The sequence below is a fragment of the Wolffia australiana genome, chromosome 18, assembly GCF_029677425.1.
Source record: "Wolffia australiana isolate 7733 chromosome 18, ASM2967742v1".
Taxonomy (NCBI): domain Eukaryota; kingdom Viridiplantae; phylum Streptophyta; class Magnoliopsida; order Alismatales; family Araceae; genus Wolffia; species Wolffia australiana.
In genome coordinates this window covers 1,981,370-2,004,812 of record NC_135852.1, presented here as the reverse complement: position 1 = coordinate 2,004,812, position 23,443 = coordinate 1,981,370, and the positions used below count along the sequence as shown (strand labels likewise).

The following is a 23,443-nucleotide window of genomic DNA, read 5'->3' as shown; positions in this document are numbered from 1 at the left end:
TCTCTCTCTCTCTCTCTCTCTCTCTCTCTCTCTCTCTCTCTCTCTCTCTCTCTCTCTCTCTCTCTCTCTCTCTCTCTCTCTCTCTCTCTCTCTCTCTCTCTCTCTCTCTCTCTCTCTCTCTCTCTCTCTCTCTCTCTCTCTCTCTCTCTCTCTCTCTCTCTCTCTCTCTCTCTCTCTCTCTCTCTCTCTCTCTCTCTCTCTCTCTCTCTCTCTCTCTCTCTCTCTCTCTCTCTCTCTCTCTCTCTCTCTCTCTCTCTCTCTCTCTCTCTCTCTCTCTCTCTCTCTCTCTCTCTCTCTCTCTCTCTCTCTCTCTCTCTCTCTCTCTCTCTCTCTCTTTCTCTCTGTCTCTCTCTCTCTCTCCTCTCCCTCTTCTCTCTCTTTCTTTCTCTCTCTCCTCTCTGCTCTCTCTTCTCTCTCTCCCCTCTCTCTCTATCTCTGCTATTTCTCTCTCTCTTCTCTCTCTCCCCTCTCTCCCCTCTCCCTCTCTCTCTCTCTACCCCTCTCCCTATCTCTCTCTGTCTCTCTCTCTCTCTCTCTGTCTCTCTCTCTCTCTCTCTCTCCCCTCTCCCCTCTCCCTAACTCTCTCTCCCTCTCTCTCTCTCTCTCACACTCTCCCCCTCTCTTTCTTTATTTCTCTCTTGTCATTCTCTCTCTTCCTCTTTCCTTCTCTCTCTGTTCCTATATATACATATATATTATTTTTTGCTCTCTCCCTCTCTGCGTACAGTGTCATCATTATTTTTCTCTTACCTTTTTCTTTCTCTTTCACTTTCCCCCTCTCTTCCTCTCTCTCTATACTCTTCATCTTACCCTCGCTCTCCCCTGGCTCTCTTCATCTATGGTCCTGATTTGATTTACTATTGCTGTAACATGTGGAAAATAATGTAATGGATAATATGAAGTATTAAAATGATATGACAACCAAGTATTAAAATGTAACATGTGGAAAACATGCAGGTTTGAAAGTTTAATTATGTGTTATTTCTGAGTTAAATCCATATTTCTTAGTTTCAGCCATAAGATACCAGCATTAATATATAAATAAACAAATATGTAAATTTTTAAACACCTAAATACCTACATAAATAAATACTTAAATACCCAAATATGTAAATTCTTAGATACCTAAAAACCGAAATCCATATATATGTGATCGAGTAAATACCTAAATACGTAAATACATAAATATGTGATCAAGTAAAAACCTAAATAAGTAAATACCTAAATTCTTATTGATAAACATGTAAACATTTAAACACATAAATGCAAGTATATTTATAATTATATGATCAAAATATAAATTCCGTAAGGAAATTATGTCAAAATATAATATTTACCTACTAAAGTCATTTGTTGAAACATATTAATAATAACTTTTACCTAATTTTTGACTTTGATATTTAAATTTTCAATATGATTTTTCAGAGACCTCTGAGTGAACCAAAACTGATCTTTGATCTAACCACGACTGCACCAAAGTTTAGGTATATGTTTACTTTTTTCCACAAACTGTTACCGAGACTAGAACTATCTCTCCCTGCTTGAAAACTAATAGTGTATAATATCATGCTTCATGAAGAAATATGGTGGGATAAAATATTGAGCTCTAAAAATGAATGCCTTATAAACAAAAAAGCGGGAAGCAGTTGAAATGAAGATAATTATATCTGGTTCTGAAACATCATTTAAGCCGAATCCATTAATATTTTTATCATATTAAAACTAGTAAGCTTCCAGATGTTATGTGGCACTGAAATAATTATCCTCTGTGCGTTCCAAAAATAATTTTGAAATATACATTTTCTCTAGCCCTAAGAAATAAGAATAAATACTTCAAAATAGCGAGAGAATTTTAATTATTTTAAGATAAATAGGCTTCCATATTTTAATGTGGCACTAAAATCGTTATTTTAAAATTAACCTCAATATTCTGAAAATCTATATACCACAACTGTGTTCCAGAAATAAAATTTTCTCCAGCCCAGAGAAATGGGAATAATAATCCTTAAAAATATTACAATATTTTTATTTTATTAAAATAAGTAAGCTTCGATATGGAAAGCGTTAATACGACCATTATTCAATTAGTAACCATAAAATTACCGTGAACTTTATATCTTGTGTGTTTCTTCCAGAAATAATTTTAATTTTTAAATAATTCTTATAAATACTGCAAGATTTTATGTGTTAAACTAAGTAAGCATCCGGATTAAATATGACACTAAATCAGATTTGAAATATTCACCACACTATTTTCATGTCTTTGCTTCAACAATAATTATTTATTTTCTCTTTATCTGAAATATACGAAGAAAAATGATTAAAAATACTATAAAACCTTTCTTTTATGAACATAAGTAATCTTTCGGATCGAATTACGTACAAAAATAATTTTTGCAATATTAATCATAATATTCTCATACGCTATATATCACAAGTATATGTTAGAGAAACAATTGTAAATTAAAATTTTTTGTAGCATTCAGAAATAGGAATAAATATTCTTAAAAATATTGCACAACTTCTATTATATTCAATTAAGTAATTTCCAAATTTTATGTGTCACCAAAATAAAGTTAACATAATAACCATAATATTCATATAAGTTATATATTACGGGCGTATGTGTTCCAAATATAAATTTTAATTATAAAATTTACTCTAGCCATGAAAAATAGGAATAATAATCCTTAAGAATATTTTAATAATTTTATAGTGTCAAAATAATAAGCTTCCAGATTTAGTGTGACTTCAAAATGAGTATTCAAATATTAACCATAATATTCACATAAGTAATACATCGCAAGTGTTTGTCTCACAAAGAGTTTTAAACCAAAACTTTTTGAAGCCCTGAAAATATGAACATTTATTTTTAAAAACATTTTACGATTTTTTTTGTTTTAAAATAAGTAATCTTGAAGATTACATGTGGCAATAAATTAAAACTTTCAATATTAACCATAATATTATTTTCAGTTATCACTTATCTGCATTGTATATATAATATTTGTATAATTTGTATATCACATGTGTATGTGTTCCAGATAAAAAGTTAAAATATAAATTTTCTCTAGCCCTGAAAATATGAATAATAATCATTAAGATTTTTTAAGAATTTTATTATTCTAAAATAAGTAAACATCCATCTTTCATGTGGCACTAAATGAGTTTTTCAAATATTAACCACAATGTCCGCATAAGCTATATACCACATGAGTGAGTTCAACAAATAATTTCTAATTATATTTTTTCTCTAGCCCTGAAAAATATGGACAGTAGTCTATAAAAATAATATAATATATTTAAAATACGTAAGCTTCCAGATTTATTGTGATTTTTTTTATGGTATTAAAATAAGTAAGATTCCAGATTTAAAGTGTAACTAATTATTTTTTCAGATATTACCCATAATATTTTTCATAGGATGTATATCAGGTGTATTTCTTCCAAAAAAATTTAAATTATGATTTTTCTATAGGCCTAAGAAAGAAGAATGATAATCCTTTAAAAATTGAAATATTTTTATCATATTAAAATAAGTAAGCTAATCCTCTATTTTTATTTTATTTTCAGATAACAGGAATAATATTCACATAAGCAATATATCACCACTATTTCTTCTAAAAACAATTTAGTTACATTTATTCTCTAACGCTGTAAAGAGGAATGAAAATCCTCAAAGATATTGTAAGAGCTAAATTGTGTAAAAGTAATTAAGCTTCCAGATTAGATGTGAAACTAAATATATTTTTTAAATATTAACCATAATATTTTTACAAAAAATATATTACCAGTATTTCTTCCAGAAATAAATTTTTAATAAAATTTTTCTCTAGTCCTTGAAATATGGAATTCTTTCCCTCGAAAATATTGTTGCATTTTTATTGTATTAAAATAAGTTACCTTTGAGATTTAATGATGACCTAAACTAGTTTTCAAATACAAACTATAATATTTGTGAAGGAATATATTACATGTATTTCTTCCAGCTAGAATTTACAATTATACCTTTGCTCTTGAAATTAATAATAATAATGACAACCCTTAAAAATATAGTAAGAATTGTACTGTATTAAAAGAATTAAGCTTCCACATTTAATGTGGAACTAAAGTAATTATATAAATATTAACCATAACATTTGGATATGAAATATATTAGTATTACTTTAAAAAACCGAGATGATTTTTCAATTATTTTCTACCACATGCGTATAAGTAATATTACCAGTATTTATTCTAAAAAAAATTAAATTATAATTCTTGTCTAACCCTTAAAATAAGTAATACTTATCCTAATATATTCTAAGATTTTTATTGGCTAAACATAAGTAACCTTCCATATTAAATAGGGAACTAAAATATTTTATTAAACATTAGTCATCATATTCGTATAAGGAATATATTATCAGTATTTCTTCTAGAGAGAATATTGAATTATATTTTTTTTTATAGTCCTCAATATTAGGGGTGCTAATCCTAAAATATACTCTAAGATTTTCATGGAATAAAAATGAGTATGCTTACAGATTATATTGAACACTAGAATTAAATATTAAATATTAACCACCATATTCGTATAAGGAATCTATTACCATTATTTATTGCAGAAAGATTATTAAATTATAGTTTTTTTATAGCTCTCGAAAGAAGGAATTCTAATCCTTAAAAATATTCTAAGATTTGAATTGAATAAACGTAAGTGGGATTCCATATTAAATAGGAAACTAAAATATTTTATTAAATACAAAACATCTTATTCCTATGAGAAATATATTACAAGTACTTCTTACAGTAAGAATTTCTTAAAAGATATGCTAAGATTTTTGTTGAAAAAAATAAGTAATCCTCCAAATTAATTATGGGGATAAAACAACAGTAAAAGAAATACTAAAAATTCATAATTACAGCGGTAATTCTTATATAGTCATCAATATTTGGATTTTCTGATCGTAAAACATATTTTTATCAAATAAAAATAAGCAAATTTTCTGATTTATTACAGGGGGAAAAAAATAAAGAAATACTAACCATCATATTATACCCATATTTCTTCCAGAAATAGTTTTAAATTGGCATTCTTCTATAGCCATCAAAATCAGGAATGCCAATCGTTAAAAGATATTCTGTGATTTATTATTGAATAAAAACTAAGTAATTATTGAAATATGGATTAAAATCATTAAAACTATTTCTGGAATTGTAATCATTAAAAACCTTCCTGTGCCTCTGGCAGAAATAACTTTAAATTTTAATTCATCTATAGCCATGAATAGCAATGGCAATTATAAAACAATATTATAAGATTTGGATTGATTAAAAATAATTAATCTCCATGATTTATTCTGGGAAAATAAAAATACTAAAGTAATACTGGCCATCATATTCGCAAATGAAATATATACTACCTTTATTTCTTGAAACAGAAACAATCTAAAATTTTAATTACTCTATAGTCATCAATATAATGAATGCTAATCGTAAAGGCTATTCTACAATTTTGGTCGAATAAATAAAAGTAAGTTCCTCAATTTATTATGGGGGACTTAAATCATTAATAAATAAAATATATTACTTTTATTCCCTCCTGAATGACTTTGAAAGTGTAATTATACTATAACAATTAAAATTAGGAATGCTAATCATAAAAGATATCGTAAGAGTTTTATTGCATAAAATAAGTGGGCCTCCACAATTTATTATGGGGGAATTGAATCATTAAAGAAATACTATTCATCATATTGTTTTTGAAATGTATATTACCCTTACTACTTTTAGAAGTAATTTGAAATTGTAATTCTTATATAGAGATAAATGTTCAGAATGCTAATTGTTAAATATATTCTAAGATTTTTATTGAATCGAAATAAGTAAGCTGCATGATTTATTATATAGAACTAAAACCATTAAAGAAATACTAAACGTCATATTCATAAAAAAATATAAATTACTGGTACTTTCTAAATCATAGTGAATTTTAATTTTTAATTCTTCTATATCCATGAATATTACACATGCTAATTGTAAAATATATGGTATAAATAAGTTAACTCCGTGATTTATTCTGTGAAAGTAAAACCATTAAAGAAATGCTGACCATCATATTCATAAAACAAATATATATTAACTTTATTTCCTAAAACTTAAAGACTTTGGAATTGTAATTCTTATACAACCATCAATACTAGAAATGCTAATCATAAAATATATCCTAAGACATTTATTGAAATAAAAAGTATGTATTAAGACTTAAAGAAAAACTAACCATCATATTCCCAAATGAAATATATATTACTTGTATTTACATCATAAAGAATTTAAAATTGTAATTCTTCTATAGCTATCAATATCAGGAATGCTAATCATAAGTGATAAAAATATGTAAGTATATGATTATGATTAAAAGAATAATTTCATTCTGGATTATGATTGAATAAAAATATCCAAGCGCAAACATTTACTATGGGGAACTAAAATCATTAGTAAACTACTAACCATCATCCTTCTTAAATGAAATATATATATTACTTGTATTTCCTCCAGAAATACTTTAAAATTATAATTCTTCTATAGCCACCAATATTAGGAACGCTACTGGTAAAAGATATTATAAGATTTTGATTGGATAAAAATAACTAAGCTCCATGATTTATGTAGCTAAAATTATTCATCAACTACTAACCATCATATTTATTAATGAAATATATATTAACCGCATTTTTGTTTAGAAATAATTCAAAATTTTACTGTTTTTACAGCCACCAATTAAGGAATACTAATCATAAAAGATATCTAAAGATTTTGCTTAAATAAAAATATGTAAGTTTCCAGATTTATTATGGGGAAGTAAAATCATTAATATACTACTAACCTTCATATTCATAAATGAAATATATGCTACTTGTATTTTCTCCGCAATGATTTTATAATTGTAATTCTTCTTTTACCATCAAAATTAGGAATCCTAATCGTAAAATATATTCTAAGATTTTAGTTGAATAAAATAAGTACGTGCAAATATTATGGAGAAATAAAGTTATTAATAAACTGTTGGAAGCTAAGAGGGGGGGTGAATTAGCTTATCTTCTTTTTGTTTACCTAGTTAGCTTTTAAGATTCCTTGATTTGACACTCACCTTCTTTCTCTCGAACACTTAGATTTACTTGGTTTCTCGATCCGCTTAGTGATCGAGTCAATCCAAGGCCCCCCTTCGAGTCCAAATTAGGACTCAGGATAATCTTACAAAGGATCCTCCCTTTTAAGGTACCCTAACCCAACTTACAGAGTTGATTTTGCAGAGGAGTCTTCCAATGGCACGTCACGTTCTTTGGTGCACGAGCTTCAACCCCAAACCGCCTTCAGGTAGACCGTCACGAACTCTTCCTCGTACGTCCACTTCCCTCGTCACCGTCACGTCCTTGGTGCCACCAACGTCACCTCCCTGCCTTCTTGATCTTCGTCACCTGTTCAGATTAGTGGAAGAAACGATATACCGCTCCCCGTGATTGATCAAAGGTCAATCACCGCTCTCAATGATGTATGAATGATCAAACAAACTAAGATTCAAATGTAATATCAAGATAAATTCTGAAAACCTGTTTCATAAGTACTTTCAAGATCAAAAAATCAATTCCTCTTAATCACTTTCAAAAATAATATCAATCCCTTCACTATCCTTCACAAAATCTCATAAAAATCACCACTAACTCAATGATTGTGGAGGAAACTATCACCCTATTCAGTAAATAAATGAATGATGAAAATTAAAAACTTCCCTTATCAATGGAGAAGCACAGCCACACTGATTGCAGGGGAGAAACTTCACAAGAAGCAGCACTTTCTTCTTCAAGAGTAGCACAAGAGAGATGTTTTTCAAAAGGGATACCTCAACCCTTGCTCTGAAGGGGTATTTATAGGGTAAAGGGGTAGAATGTAATTTTCTGAGAATTTCAAAAAAAATTCGAGCTCAAAAGGAGCTGTAATTAATTTTTTATGATTTTTCAAAGTTTTATAGAAAATTTCCTTAATTAAAAAAATAATTATAGTAATTAATGCTAATTAAAGTAGTTAGGTTTAATATAGGAATTTCAAAAGTCGGAAAAAATACGATTTTTAGAAATAAGAAATGATTTTGGAAAGTCAACCATCGGACCTGACCTTTGGAATAAATCGAATTTCCTAATTCGATTTTTCGGGTCCAAAGTACATTATATATAAATCATTTATTTCTACACTAAGAGATGACTTCTGGGGCAGTGGTAAATCGCTTCATTACTGAGGCGGAAGTCTTGGGTTCAGTTCAAATCTCGTTCTCCCCATATATATATATTTTTAATTCAATCTTTAGTAGCGGACCCGACCTCGGATTTAACTGTTTAAATCCGCCAGTCGGGTCCGCCACTAAGGCTAATGGGCTCCGCCCATTTAGGCCTTATTGGGCCCTTCTTAAATGAACTAGAATGCCAGAAATTTATTTAGAAGTCAATTTTGCATTATTTAAAATACTTTTAACTGTTTAAAAAATTCAGAAAAATATTTATAATATTTTTAAATTATTTAAAAATATTTCTAAGGCTTCTGAAAATAATTTCAACATACGTTAAATATGAAATGACTTTTTAAAATATTTTAATTTATTAAAATAACATTTTAATACTTTAAAACTATTTTCAGAAATTTTAAAAAACATTTTTCATTCTCCCAAGTACTTTATGATTATTCTAGTTTATTCTATAGTTTTAACACATTTAAAAAACATAATCTTAAAATATTTTAAGCTCTAATTATAAATTAGTTTCTTAATTATAAATTCATGATATTAATGTAATTTAGTGTACATTAAAACACAAAAACCTCAACATAAACTACTAACATTCATATTCATAAATGAAATATATGCTACTTGTATTTTCTCCGCAATGATTTTATAATTGTAATTCTTATTTTACCATCAAAATTAGGAATCCTAATCGTAAAATATATTCTAAGATTTTAGTTGAATAAAATAAGTACGTGCAAATATTATGGAGAAATAAAGTTATTAATAAACTACTAACCATCATATTTGTAATTGATTTATATTTTACATGTACTTCCTCCAGAAAGAATTTTTTTTAATTATTCTATAGCCAGAAAAATTAGGATGGCCAATCATAAAGGAGATTTAAAATTTCGATGAATAAAAAATGTAAGCGCGAAGATTCATAATGGGAACTAAAATCATTAATAAACTACGAGCCATCATATTCGTAAACGAGACATACATTACTTGTATTCTGTCCAGAAATATTTTTAATTTTTAATTCTTCTATAGCCACTAATATTAGGAGTTCTAATCATAAAAGAATTCTAAGATTTTGATTGAATAAAAGTAATTAATCACCCAGATTTATTATGGGGAAGTAAAGTCATTAAACACTGCTAACGATTCTATTAGTAAATTAAATATACGTTACTTGTATTTCCTTGAGAAACAAAATTAAATAGGAATGTTATTTGTATGTATATAGTTTGTTCTTAACATATACAATGACATGATACCTCATGCATCATGAGTGAAAATGTGTTGTTTTATGAATAAACATAAGTAAGCTCCCAGATTTATTATGCGGAACTAATATAACTAAAGAAAGTCTAAACATCACATACTTAATGAACTATATATTACATATATAACATCATACATCATACTTCATACTTCATACTTCGTAACATGTACCTCAGATGCATGCTTTTGTTGTTTTCGGAAAGGTCACATTGCTGCTTTTGTAGAAACTTTCCTTTTGATACTTATATGTGTCATTAATAGATTATGTTGTGCTTTATAGATGTTCTCTGTGACGGGGAATTTATTTCTTACCCTGCTATTACTGTTTTATATTAGTTAATTCGCAGTTTATGCCAGTGGTGCATTGATCTCTACCGCTTTCATACTTCAAAAGTCAACTGAACTCAGAGAGAGACACACACACATATAAAGAGACAAATTGAGTGGGAGAGAGACTAAGAGACTGAGAGAGACATAAAGAGAGAGAGATAGAATGAGAAAAATAAGAAAGAGAGACAGAAAGATAGATAGACTGAGAAAAATGAGAAAGAGAGACATAAAGAAAGAGACAAATTGAGTGGGAGAGAGAGAGACTAAGATATTGAGAGAGAGAGAAACATTGAAAGAGAGATTAAGAGAGTACAATAGACTAAGAGAGAGAGAGAGAGAGATAGAGAGAAAAATAAAGTGAGAGAAAGAGAAAGAGAGTTAGAGAGACTGAGAAAGAGAGTTAGAGAGACTGAGAGAGAGAAAAAGAGTGAGCCAAGGAAAGAAAGAGAGAGAGAGAGTGAGATTGAGAGAGAGAGAGTCTGAGAGAGAGAGAGAGAATATGTCTCCATCACCGATAATTTGTCACCAATTCGGTCACCATCCACGTCCCATCCAGTCCGAGATATTCTGATCCCATTCGACGTCCAAGACGCAGAAAATAGGTAACTCTTAGGCTCAATTCTCGCTCGGCTCACACTCGGCTCATGCTCGGCTTTCCCTCTTGCACTCTAAGCTCCCCCTTGACTTTCTCTCTCAGACTCTCATCTCCCGCTTGGCTCCCTCTCGGCTTCGGTCAACGTTCCCTTTCAGCTCCTACTTTATTCCTAGGGACAATGATGTAATGCAAAGAGCACCGGGATCGGTCGGCTCGTGTTACAATACAGGGAGACGACGAGATAATATGTAATCACTACTATGAATGCAGAATATGATGAAAATTAATGAGAAATACGTAATAACTGCTGCCTAGGATGATGATCAATTAAAGGATCAGAAATGGACTAGTCCATTTCTACGTAGTTGATATCACAAGAAGAGTCCTACCAGTGGCTAGTCCTATTTTTGTATGTTTCACCGGGCAGAGGAGCAATTTAAGAAGGCGCCGTAGAAAATAATGATACTGTGAAATAAGGGGAAACAAAGGAACCTACAAGTGTTGAAACCCGTGAAATCTGTGCCGTGGGCAGGGCTGTAGGAAGATGCACAAGGCACGCGCATAGCGCCGGGAGTGCGCGGAGGGCACGCGGGTCATGCGAATGATCGCCGGCGGCGGCAACGACTGATGGATGGGCAGCTGCGGTCACGATTGGAGATCAGCGTGTGCGCGTGCTGGGCACAAGCAAGCCACACCAGGCTCGCTGATAGGTCAAGATCGTGTGGGCGTTACGGCATGCACGGGCAGAGCACTGGGGCGTGCGATGCTGGGCACGCTTGTGGGGTGGGGGGGGGAGAAGAGGCTGAGTGTGCGGACGCAGAAGGCCTGGCATCTCGGATGCGAACGAGGGCGCAAGGCTGCGGACAGGGCCGGGTGGAAGACGATTTCAAGAACCTGGTTCTTGGCAGTGCGGAGGCGCTGGCCAAGCAAGGTGACTTGAAGGACGGCGATGCAGAGCGGCGACGCAGCGGCATGCGATCAAGAACAGAGATGTTCTTGGAGAATGGCACCAAAAAAATCCAAGAAGAGGCTATGGCGATCAATAAAGGACGCGGCGGCGGCGGTCGTTCTTCCATCGGAGACTTGGCTTGACGGTGGTGAATCTGACGGCTTGGCGAAGTGCGTCTCCCATGAACTACTCTAGGACAAGCATTCTGATGCAGGACGGATCGCAGACGTGGCCCGGAGAGAGAGAGAGGGGTTTAAAAGTGAGAGAAAGAGATAGAGAGTCAGAGGAGGAGTAGTGCGACTGTGAGAGGAAGCAAGAAGGCTTTACTAAGAGAGGGATCAATAACGGAAAGAGAGAGAGGTCTGGTTATAATGAGCGTGGATGTGGGAGACAACGGGAGAAAATAGAGAAGATAGAATGAGAGAAAATAGGGGAGATAGAATGAGAGGGAATAGAGAAGGAGAGCGTGAATGATAGGCGTGTGGTCGAGAGAAGAATTGGGCGACAGAAGGAGAGGGAGCAGGTGGAGAGAGAGAGAAAGGGTGTGCGATAGAGAGATAACGTTAGAGAGGATGCTCGCCGAGAGAGAGAGAGAGAGAGAGAGAGATCTAAAAAGAACTAGCGAGAGAGATGATTGAGAGAAATAACTGGAGAGAGAGAGACAAATAAGAGAGGGGGTCCGATAGAGAAAGAGTGATGGAGAGAGGAAAAGAGACAGCCAATAGATAAAGAAGAGGGACGGCGAATAAGAGAGAGCCCGATTGAGATAGAGAAATAAAGAAGAGAGAAGGCGAATGAAAGAGTGTCGCAGGGAAGGAGGGAACGGGAAAAGAGAGAGAGCGATGAGAGAGAAAACGGGAAAAGAGAGAGAGCGATGAGAGAGAGAACGGGAAAAGAGAGAGAGCGGTGAGACAGAGAACGGGAAAAGAGAGAGAGAGCGATGAGAGAGAGAACAGGAAGAGACAGAGAGCGAAGAGAGAGAGAACGGGAAAAGAGAGAGAGCGGTGAGACAGAGAACGGGAAAAGAGAGAGAGAGCGATGAGAGAGAGAACAGGAAGAGACAGAGAGCGAAGAGAGAGAGAACGGGAAAAGAGAGAGAGCGGTGAGACAGAGAACGGGAAAAGAGAGAGAGCGAACAGGAAAAGACAGAGATTGAGAGAGAGAACAGAAAGGAGAAGACGAACAAGAAAGAACTATGAAGATAGACGACTTTGAGAGAGACGGGAAATAAGGACGCGAATGAGAGGGGGACCTAGAAAGAGAGAGGATTGAGAGAGTTAACGGGGAAAGAAAGAGCGATTGAGAGCGAGAAACAGTCCGTCGGAGGAGAAAGAACGGCCCGATAGAGATAAAGATCAATGGAGATGGCAGCAGGAGGGCTTCCCCTCAGCGACGGCGGCGGCGGCACTTCCGGCGGCGACAGCTGCGGCTGAGGAGAAACCGATGGGCGAGATTTCCTGAAGTAATATTTTCTTCAAATTAAAATCGCCATTGAAAACAATGAAGTTTTGGGATCTTATAGATCCATGGAGTGGAAGAAGAAGGTGGGAAACGTGGGGAACGAAGGTGGCGGCAGTTGCTACTCCAACGGACACAAACGTGAGTCGGCTCTTTGTGCACTCTCCACCACATTACTTATTTTGTGTGTCTCCCACGAACTACCCCCAAAGGGAGGAGGGGGGAGCCCAGATGAAGAAACTTCTTTCAAATTCCAAGGGAGGATGCCCAAGTGGGCCGAAATAGAGAAAACCATCTTGTGACGATAGATTTCCCCTTAAAGGTACAATAAAACATAAAATAAAATAACAGATGAGGCCCAAAACACAATGACCCATTCGATCATTCAGAAATCAAAATACATGAAAAAACAAACCACGATCACGACCCATCGCTGGGCCATGTACTTGAAGTCTGGGTCGTGGGCGTCGGCCCGAGCTTCCTGGCGAGGTTGTTGGCGACCCGTGGCCCGGTTAGTGAGATGGTCCCCCATCAATGAAGAAGCCATCCCGTCCATCGTCCGAGGTTCCCTGACGGGACAATTATTTCGTCCATGGAGGAAGAGTCCTGGTTGGAGTTCAGTAAACTATTCGACATCCCATCATTCGTCCGATCCCCTTAGACGGGACAAATTTTTCATCCGTAGGCCAAATAACTAGGCTGTCGGTGAGTGCACTCTATGTTTGATTGTCTCAGTCCGGTGTCAATTTTTAACAAATACCTAAATTTTACCTAAACTTCGGTCCGATTCCGATATGTTCTTGGTCAGTTCCAGTCCGGTCCCAGTCTGGTCAGCTTGATTAGTCAATGTCAAAGTTAAAGTAGAAAATTTATGTTCATAATAATGTTAAATATACTCTACATCAATAAGGTGCCCACATATGATCGAATATATGGCTTTTACGCTGAGCTCAGTATATAAACCTCTCCGTTGAGTTGGATTTGATATTCTTAGAATTTTATAAAAAAATTAAATAAATATAAATTAATATACTTCTGGACGTGGACGAAGGATGGACGGGACGAATCCCGAAAGTATATTTAGGATTTGAATTTGATATCCCGGACGTGGACGAAGGACAGACGTGGACAAGAATTTGATATCCCGTACGTGGACGAAGGACGGGACGAGACGAATTTCGTCCCGTCCTACGTCCGATGTTAGCTCAGGGACGAAGGACGGGATGGTTTTTTGTCCACCGACAAAAAAACCGTCTCGTCCAATAATATCGGGACGGTTTTTTCGTCCCGAAATTCATCCCGGACGAAAAAACCCATTTTATATTTTTAATATATTAAAATAGATTTTTCTTAGTATTTTAAGGGAAATATGGAGGAGAGAGAATGCAAATGGACATATGTACACAAGGACCTTGATGCAAATTGGCATAGCGAGGCCACGTGGCGAGATCTCAACCGTCCGATGTGAATCCAGCGGTTTTTAGTCCACATCCGTCCGTCCATCGTTCGAGACCTCTGGACAGACAATTTTTTCATTCCACGGGACGAAAACCGTCCCGTCTGGTGGTCCCCGAGACAAAGTTTCGTCCCAAAATTTGTCCGTATCCTAGGATGAGACGATTTTTTCGTCCCGGGACGGAAAAATCGTCCCGTCCGCGTCCCTGCACTATACTTTGGGTTCTGATTCGGTTTGACCCTTTGGACTAAAACCTATTTGACAAATGGGAGAGACGAGAAGAAGTATAAATCACAGTTTCTAACCGCACAGGCAGTCTTTTCAAGATAATTAATTGTTTCATCCTATTACAACATATACATTCCTCTCCGATCTTCCGGAAAAATCCTCGAGCAAGAGTCAGATCCCGATCCCGATCATCGTTCTGCCCAATCGTCGCAGTTTTCGCTGTACACTATATTTCCGATTTCGCATTGTCGGGGTTTGGGTATTGCAGAGGGCAAGGATCTACCAGGACTGCAAGATTGATGAAAATACCGTCTTCCGGGCGATCGTCGGCAATCCCTCATTTGCCAGATCTGGTCCTGCATTGTTTCTAGCATGAGCTTGCTCGGAGTTTCTCTGCCATGATTTGGCCAAGTTAGTTCGAACGAGGATTGATAATTGAGGGTGAAGGGGAATTGGCGGTAATTTTTCGAGCTTATCTGTGGGGAAATAATTCTTGTTCTCTCGTGTGACCCGATTGGGGGAGGGATGACGACTGGAGGAAGCCCCAATCTTGTCCCCGTCGTTGGGCCGGACGGCCTGGCTAGAGATGCTCCCGTGATCAGCTACACTGAAAAGGTCAGTTCTTCTTCACTGTGTCGTTCTCGATCGAGGTAGGCATTCTGGGAGTACTGATGGTGTTTCGTTTTTCGTCCTCGGCTGCTCAATTGTTCAGAAAATCGAGGAAGAACAGCAACAATTGAAAAGGTATGAGTTATATATACGTATGAATTGCGTTTCGTCCTCCAAGATCTCTGAAGCTAATTCGAAGAATTGGATGTTTTGCTAGGCTGTTCAAAAACATTAGCTGTCCCTTTTAAGTTGTGTTGAGGGGACAAGTTGCAAGAGACATATCTCCGGAGTCCTTATGAAACGAGATTCTCACCTGTCACTCGTTTCATTTTAAGACTCTTACCGAAGAAATCTTCAAGAGAAAAGAAAGATTTTTACTGAAGAATCATGTAATCCTTGGGGAACACAGCTCTTCAGTAGCAGTTCAATCTTTTTTTTTAATAAGAACATTATCCAGGAATATTAATTGTGGGGCACAAATGAAGGAACTAGAGACACTTTCTGGAGCCGAGAAATGGTTTTCTCATATGTCAGCCTGTGTTTAGCATTGTTTGCTGATCTATGGACTGTGCTTGAGCCAATCCGAGATTAGGGATCAAGTTATTTAAGACTAGGTTTTGTAAAAAAACAAGCTTTTAATGGGCTTGCGTATATTTTTTACTTTTAAACCGAGGAGACTGCTGTGGGTTATGATTAATACATGATGAAGTTCATTGATTTCTTTACCGCTGAGTGTCAGTCCAGAGAATCAATTGAAAAGTTCGGGGTTGATGCTTTCAAAATTTATCAGACTCGAGAATTCCCTGGCTACATGTTTTGGATGAAATCTGTTGCCATTTATGTTTACCCCAAAAAGCAATTGTTGATGGTGTATTTTATGTTTACAATTCATTACCCAAGTTGTTGGCATGTTGGCATGGTGGCATGAGACCCCAAGGAGGAATGAGAAGCCCATTTAGCTCTCTGAGTGGACATTGATTCTTTCCCTGTCTTGATTTCAAGAGGGTATTGTTGAACGACAACATCCTGCTTAAAGATGAAATTTGGGACCTTTGTTATCAGCTATATAGCCTTCAGCACAGTTGGTAAGCGCTTGAATCCAACATGGTATCAGAGCCTGGTGGGAGGTTCAAATACCAGAATTAATGCACTGTACACGAGGGCCATACAATGTGCCAATGGCAGGTGTTATGGGGGAGGGTTGAATACAACATAGTACTTAAAGAGGAAAATCAGTGCCCGTGATATCAGTTATACCTTTTAACACAGTTGGTAAGCGCTTGAATTCAGCACTCCCTTTCAACACTTGCCACTGTCCTATTTTATGACCATAGCTTGCTGTGTGACAATTCTGGGATCTGAACCTGCCACATGGCTCTGATACCATGTTGGCTTTAAGCACGTACAAACTGTGCTGGAAGCTACAGTGGATAGAAAGGGCATTGTTTTTCCTCTTTAATTAGGATGGTGTGCTTCAACAGGTATTTATGCCCATGGATGAAACAGAGACCCAGAGGAATAAAAAATTGAGATTTTCTTGCAGTATGGTTAGCCGCATTCTGTTTGACAGGAAGATCGAAGTGGTTACATTCGACAGTCTTTGGTCATGGTTTTTTTGTTGTTTCTACATTACAAGGCATGCCTTAAGCATTGATCATTACTGTCTCATTTATCAGGTATATAAATGAAAATTATTCTAAAATACGCGAAGTTGAACGGGAGCTGGAAAATCTGACTTTAGAGATGAAGCTCACTGCAGGGCCTAAGAAAGCCGGTTGGACTCCATACTTATAGGATTATTTATTTTCTTAAAAAAATTGTTATGTATCAATACTGACATTTTTGTCGTGTAATAACTTAAAAGCCCTTGAGCATTTGCGGAAGATGATTGAATTATCGACTGAGAGAATACGGGGTGCTAAGTTGAAGGAAGATCAAGCACGTAAGGTTAGTCCTGATTCAGTGGACCATAATTTTTTTTTTCATTGATCAAAATTTATTTCATCGTTTTCCGCTCCACATATGCTGGAGTTTTGATTTCTTCCACTATTGACTAAATTTTCGCAACATTTGTCTACTAAATTATGCTGAGTGCTATTTCTGGGGTTGTTTCTGTATTCATCATCCATTTACGTTGGTATCATGTGCTCCATGAACCCAAAGTTCAGATCATTGTGTTATAATTTATAAATACAGCTTTAACTCTCCCTGAATGGATGAAAGACACATTATAATATAATGTACCCTGGCTAAACTTGGGGCCTCTCATCTTACTTAGCTAACCCAGTTTCGGGTGTGTCAGGCATGGGAAGCAGCCGCAAAGATTGTGAAAGATGAAGAAGCAATGAAGCAGAAACTTTGTGATGACCTAAATAGTCTTGTATACATTTTCCCCATGCAAATCATTTCTTTTCCTCGTAATATATCTGTTGAAACTTTTATTTTTCTCCCGTTTTCTGGGTTATTCAGGTTCAAGAAAGCGCTGCATCTCAATTTTTAAGGTTGGAAGAGCTAAAGAAGCGTCTTGAGGCTTTAAACCCCACCCACGTTTCTAGTGTTCAAGTATGTGAAAATTTTATTTCATTCCTTATTGCGTCGCATAGATTTTTAAATCCTGAAAATCAAAGAGAAGGATTGTGTTGGCAGACAGTTATGAGTTTATCATCATCATGTCCATATTGAACAAATGACGATGACAAAGTTGAGACATTCACTCACCCACTATGCAAGATCATTGTCATCGTCTTCCACAAGTGAACAAAATAAGATGACAAGGAAGAGTTTGTTGGCATTGTAATCCCATCTGTTGGATTGAACAAATTACACAAATTCATGGTCATCGTAATCCCTTTGCAGGCTTTAATGGGTGACAATGATGATGACGAATTATCCTCCAAGATAGTCCACACATCATTGTCATCAATCACGGTAAACCCTAGGGAATGATAAGAGAATTGGGCCCTCAGCTTACTGGTGCTAACTGGATATCATTTTTTTCCTCTATCCTGTCAGCAGAAACGATAAGGAATAGCTAGAGTAACTGGAAACATTAAGGAAAACCTAACATTTGAGATTATAAACGCTTTTGGTGCAGAAATGTGTATACATCTTAGAAGTCAAATAAAAACATATGAACCTATTTGGTTTGCTTTTGGTAAAAAAATGAATGCCCAACCAACTCAAAGATTGTTTGATCACAAAGAAACTAATATTTTTGTTTCTTTTCATTCTCGGGAAACTGCTTAAGTTAAAATACCAACTGGATTATGTATTTGGCTATCTTAAAATAAAGACTTCTGTCTTTCTTAAAAGAAGTCTTTCTTTTTAGATAAGTTTCGCTGCATGGTTTGAATTTATATGCCATTTGATATCTTGTGTAGATTATAGTTTGTGATCGAAGAAAATGTACTGATCTTTTGTTTCTTTTAGCAAACGGTTCAAATCAATCCAAGTCCCAGTTCACCTACGATGGCTAATGTCAAGGAGACCCAGAGTTCTATGAAAGCTGATGAAGAAGTTTCGAGCAAAAGTATAGCTCAGAACCCTTCAGCGAATGCTGAAGTTGGGGGTCGGAAAAAAGTACTTGTGACGGGACGAGGTAAGGGAAATTCGATGGTCTTTCCTAAGAACAAAAACCCTGGTTGGACAGGCGCTGGTTTTGATGTAGATGGGAGGGTATGAGTGTCATGGCCTGTGTTGACCAGATATTTGGGTTTCTGAATGATGTCAACGGTTACTTGAAAGGTTTCCGGGGCCATGTCGAGGGCATTCTCGTCATGTTTTCCTTTTTCGTTCCTTTAAATAGCACAGCCCTCCTTCCGGGAAGGGCAGACTGAAAGTTATTTTCTCAAGTAAATATTGGTCCTCTCTCCCCGCTCGTCTCTTCTAGGATCCGTGCTCCGTCTCCATACACGATCCCCGTCCTCGTGATTGTCTCTGCTTCACCGCGTCTTTAGGCGGCTCGTCCCCAGCAGATCCCTACCTCCCCTGCTCGGCCCCCTCTCCTACCCTTCCCATTTCACCTCTCCACCCCAGGAATATCCCTACCTCGTCTTGTCCTCTTCTCCTTCCGATACGAACCTAGCACAAGGTTCATATCATTACTATGCCAGAACTTTGTAAAATCATTTTGTCACAGTGCATCATAATTTTCACTATTTATTAAATTGCGTTTAATAAACCAAAGTTGTTTTCATAGTAGGGATGGGGGGGCAGTTTGAGGTTAAAATTCACCCCAAGCGGGCAAACTTTTATCCCCTCGAACCCTCTGGTTGAAGGGCAGTTCAAATTGTGGTGGGAATTTAGGCTGTCCATCTCCTGCCTTTGCCCCTGCCAGTTATTTGTGAGACTCTGAGAGAGAGAGAGAGAGAGAGCGAGAGCGAGAGAGAGGGAGAAAGAGAGAGAGAGAGAGAGAGAGAGAGAGAGAGAGAGAGAGAGAGAGAGAGAGCGAGAGAGAGAGAGAGAGAGAGAGAGAGAGAGAGAGAGAGAGAGAGAGAGAGAGAGCGAGAGAGAGAGAGAGAGAGAGAGAGAGAGAGAGAGAGAGAGAGAGAGAGAGAGAGAGAGAGAGAGAGAGAGAGAGAGCCAGAGAGAGGGAGAGAGGCCAAGCGGGAGAGAGAGGAGAGACGGAGAGGGACAGAGAGAGAGAGAGAGAGAGAGAGAGAGAGAGAGAGAGAGAGAGAGAGAGAGAGCGAGAGAGAGAGAGAGGGAGAGAGAGAGCGGGAGAGAGAGAGAGAGAGAGAGAGAGGGAGAGAGAGAGAGAGAGAGAGAGAGAGAGAGAGAGAGAGAGAGAGAGAGAGAGAGAGAGAGAGAGAGAGAGAGAGAGAGAGAGAGAGAGAGAGAGAGAGAGAGAGAGAGAGAGAGAGAGAGAGAGAGAGAGAGAGAGAGAGAGACAGAGAGAGAGAGAGAGAGAGAGAGAGAGAGAGAGAGAGAGAGAGAGAGAGAGAGAGACAGAGAGAGAGAGAGAGAGACAGACAGACACGGAGGGAGAGAGACACACAGACAGACAGAGAGAGAGAGAGAGACAGATAGACACAGAGGGAGAGAGACAGAGAGAGAGAGAGAGAGACAGATAGACACAGAGGGAGAGAGACAGAGAGAGAGATATGATTGAAATATGAATTGAGAATTGATATCTGTTGGACATAACAATACACTCAAATGCACTGAAGGACATCACTTTCCTCCAATGTATACCGGTACAAGAATCCATGACATAATTTTTTTCAAACAAGAATCTATGAAATGTTCTTTGCCTGAATCAACCATTAATCATATTTTATGAATTGCAGACCTTATTGAGACATGTAGAGATCCCTGTCAAGTGAGGAGAGCCTCACTACTTCAAGAATTGCACACTTGAAGAAGAGCCACCAACCAAGAGTTGTCCAATGTGGATTAGAAGGTTAAACTTTTTACTGGGAAAGGAGAAAATATAATAGAGAATTAGAGGACATTTCTGGAACACCCACCTTGGGAATAACTACCAATGGCCAAAGAAAAGAGAGTGAGAGAGTATCAACAACTTGAGATAGAAAAACACTGGTCTTGGAAGTCGGCTGTGGAAGCTCTAAAGATTTTCAAGGGATAATGCCCAAATAAAAAAGGAGTTTTGTGGGACTTAACACACCTGGGCTGAAAAAACAAAGTAAAACTAGGGAGAATGGCTGACTCAGAACAGGAGTGTTTGATCATCCTTGGTCCTTATGCTGTTCATAAAAATGTTTAGTTTTTTCCCATGAGGTAATGACAACATGCTTGCTGACAACTTATGTGGTGTCTTTTCACAAGAACTGACTATAGCAGCTCTGCCCCATTGATTTTTTGTCTTGTAGACGCAATGCGGTGATAATTATATACCAAAAATCTTGTCACTATTGGGAGATGAAATGATTAAAGATGAATAAAAAGATTGGAGAAGATAGAGAAGACACACTAAAAGAGAGAGATGGGGATCTTTCAGCTAAGTTTAGTTAGTGTTTTTCTCATTTTAGTGAATAAAATAATTTCTTATTTGTTACTTTTCTCTATGTTGTAAAGAAACAGAGCAAGAAAGAATAAGATAGACTTTAATAACATAGAAAAATTGTGCATAGTTTTTTGGATTGAATTGCTTCCTATGTTGATACTTATGTTTGTGTATGTGGGACATATTTTTTTCTATAAATACCGTTTCAGGAGCTGAAATTTATATTTCAGTTTTATGAGTAATCACAACCACAGTAGACTAAGATTGATAAGTGTGTCAGACCAGCTAGGTGTGGTCGAGATTCATTAGTTTAGTTTTTCCTAGCTGAGTTGGTGAAGACACTACCTTCAATAGTTATACAGAATTGCTGATCATGCGGGTTCAAAAATTTTGGGTTAGGTAAAAATAAATTATTCACTGGATTCTTAAAATGATAATTTTTTTTTGTTTTTCATAGATGCATGGCAAATATGGGAAAGGTTCACAAATGATTCAAAGATCATCATCTTTCCCGTCCAAAGCTATGTGCTCATCTCATCCGGGGGCTTGGACAGTAAACTGTCTGGATCCCAAATGGCAACCGAATGGGTACCCTTTGGTACATAACAGGCTCTATACATAACCAGTGGATGATGAATTTCCCATTCATCTGTTCATCCCATATTGGTCCTTATGGGAATTTCACTAGCCATCACATCGATGATTCACCTACAATATATGAGCATTGAGGGGTGATAACACCCTAAATTCGGTCTTTATTTCATGCTATGAGCACAATTTTATGCCTTTAAAGAGCTTAAAATGGGGTTGTTACCATCTATTTACATGAAAATACTGTTTTCAGGTGATTTCTGATTTTTCCCTAATTTTCTGTTAATTCTATGAATTTTAAGGGATTTATTTGAGCTTGAAATAACTATTTTTGAATGAAAATGGCAATTTTAATATTTAATTTCGAGATTTATCAGTACGGGGATGAATCAGTGAATTTTCTAAGAATTTTCTAGGATTTTTTACGATTTTCTAGGATTTTTCTGAGATTTATTTGAAGAGGAAATGCATTTGTTCTAAGAAAAAAGATATATTTATAAGGAAACAAATGAGTATTTAGATAATTTTTGAACTTTGAAGGGTTTTTTGTAAAATTTTGTTGCAATGATACCCTCAAAACAGCTCTCGGTCGTGGTTGCAAGGGTAAAGATGTTATTTAAAATTTTCTAGGGTTTTATTGCAAATGATTAATATTTGTTTTAATATTTTAGGAAAAAAACAGGAGGAGAGAGAATGCGCAAAGGGCATATACACGAATATTTTTGGGCGTCGTCCATCCGTAATTGCGCGTTTAAAATGGTTTTTCCGCAAAAAAGGTCCAAAGAGCTTTTCGCGCGTCGACGTGGCGTAATTGTGGCCGTCGGATGAGAATCTGACGGCGCTTGAGGAGGGGTCAGCGACGGGAGGTGAGTTCACCACCCGCGCGGCGCATACAACGCGCACGCACGGGTGGTGACGTGGCACTTGCGGATTCGCCTGCGCGGCGAGAAACGCATGCGCCACGTACGTGCTCAATTTACACCCCTTATTTGTTTTACTTTTTTCTTTCTATTTTTTTTTTTGCCAGGGGGTACGTGGCGCAACGAGGAAGAACCCGCCTGAAGAAGTTGAAACGCCGCTGCCAATGAAATGACGACACCTCAGCGAGCGGTTAGAAGAAGAAAAAAATTAAATAAATGAATTAATCCAATGGCTAATATTGGTTTAAATTCATTTATTCATAACTTTTGATCCAGAAGTCCGATTGAGATGATTTTTTAATGGATTTTCTCGTATTTCTGCCCTCCTTCTATCTATATGGTTGGATTATTGAGATCAAGCCTGAATTTATAGATAAAAATTAATTACTCATAAGTGCACATTAAAAACTATAAAAAACTTCAATTTCTAGCAGATTAAATTTTTTTCATTATTATTATAAAATTGTGTAGTATTTCTGAATTATAAGACCTACAAAACCAACCAACTCAAATCAAAATTTACCTCTCAACCTCTCTAATTGACCCCTTGGACCCTTTTCTTTGGATCAAAGAAGCCAAATTAGAGCTCCCAATTTCTTCTATTCATCCCATCTTTTCTACCCTCCTTTCTAAATTTCTCATTAATTAGGGTGATTTGATCTTCATTGAAGATCAAATTAACTCTAATTAGGGTTCAAATTATTCAAGAAGGACTTCGATTGGATTCCTTACTAGCTTCCCTTGGACGACACTCGTACTTATCACTACACATCTTAAGTAGAGTTTTTATAAATTTTA

At 36.4% G+C, this 23,443-nt stretch overlaps 1 protein-coding gene across 1 annotated transcript; it reads left to right on the top strand.

The window, feature by feature from the left end:
* Positions 1 to 14,656: 14,656 nt before the first annotated feature.
* LOC144715071 (junctophilin-like protein) lies at positions 14,657 to 19,046 on the top strand. Its single transcript, XM_078589955.1, has 7 exons — positions 14,657 to 15,175; positions 15,273 to 15,304; positions 16,846 to 16,943; positions 17,034 to 17,116; positions 17,472 to 17,549; positions 17,639 to 17,731; positions 18,599 to 19,046. Exons 1-7 carry the CDS (start codon positions 15,086 to 15,088, stop codon positions 18,848 to 18,850), a joined length of 726 nt encoding a protein of 241 aa, XP_078446081.1. The 5' UTR covers positions 14,657 to 15,085; the 3' UTR covers positions 18,851 to 19,046.
* The last annotated feature ends 4,397 nt before the right edge of the window (positions 19,047 to 23,443 follow it).

Excerpts from the sequence above, each read along its gene's own strand:
- LOC144715071 (XM_078589955.1), top strand. The coding sequence starts at position 15,086 with ATGACGACTGGAGGAAGCCCCAATCTTGTCCCCGTCGTTGGGCCGGAC. Across the intron at positions 15,305-16,845 it reads GAACAGCAACAATTGAAAAG|GTATATAAATGAAAATTATT; the intron begins GTATGAGTTATA and ends CTCATTTATCAG. Across the intron at positions 16,944-17,033 it reads TGCAGGGCCTAAGAAAGCCG|CCCTTGAGCATTTGCGGAAG; the intron begins GTTGGACTCCAT and ends ATAACTTAAAAG.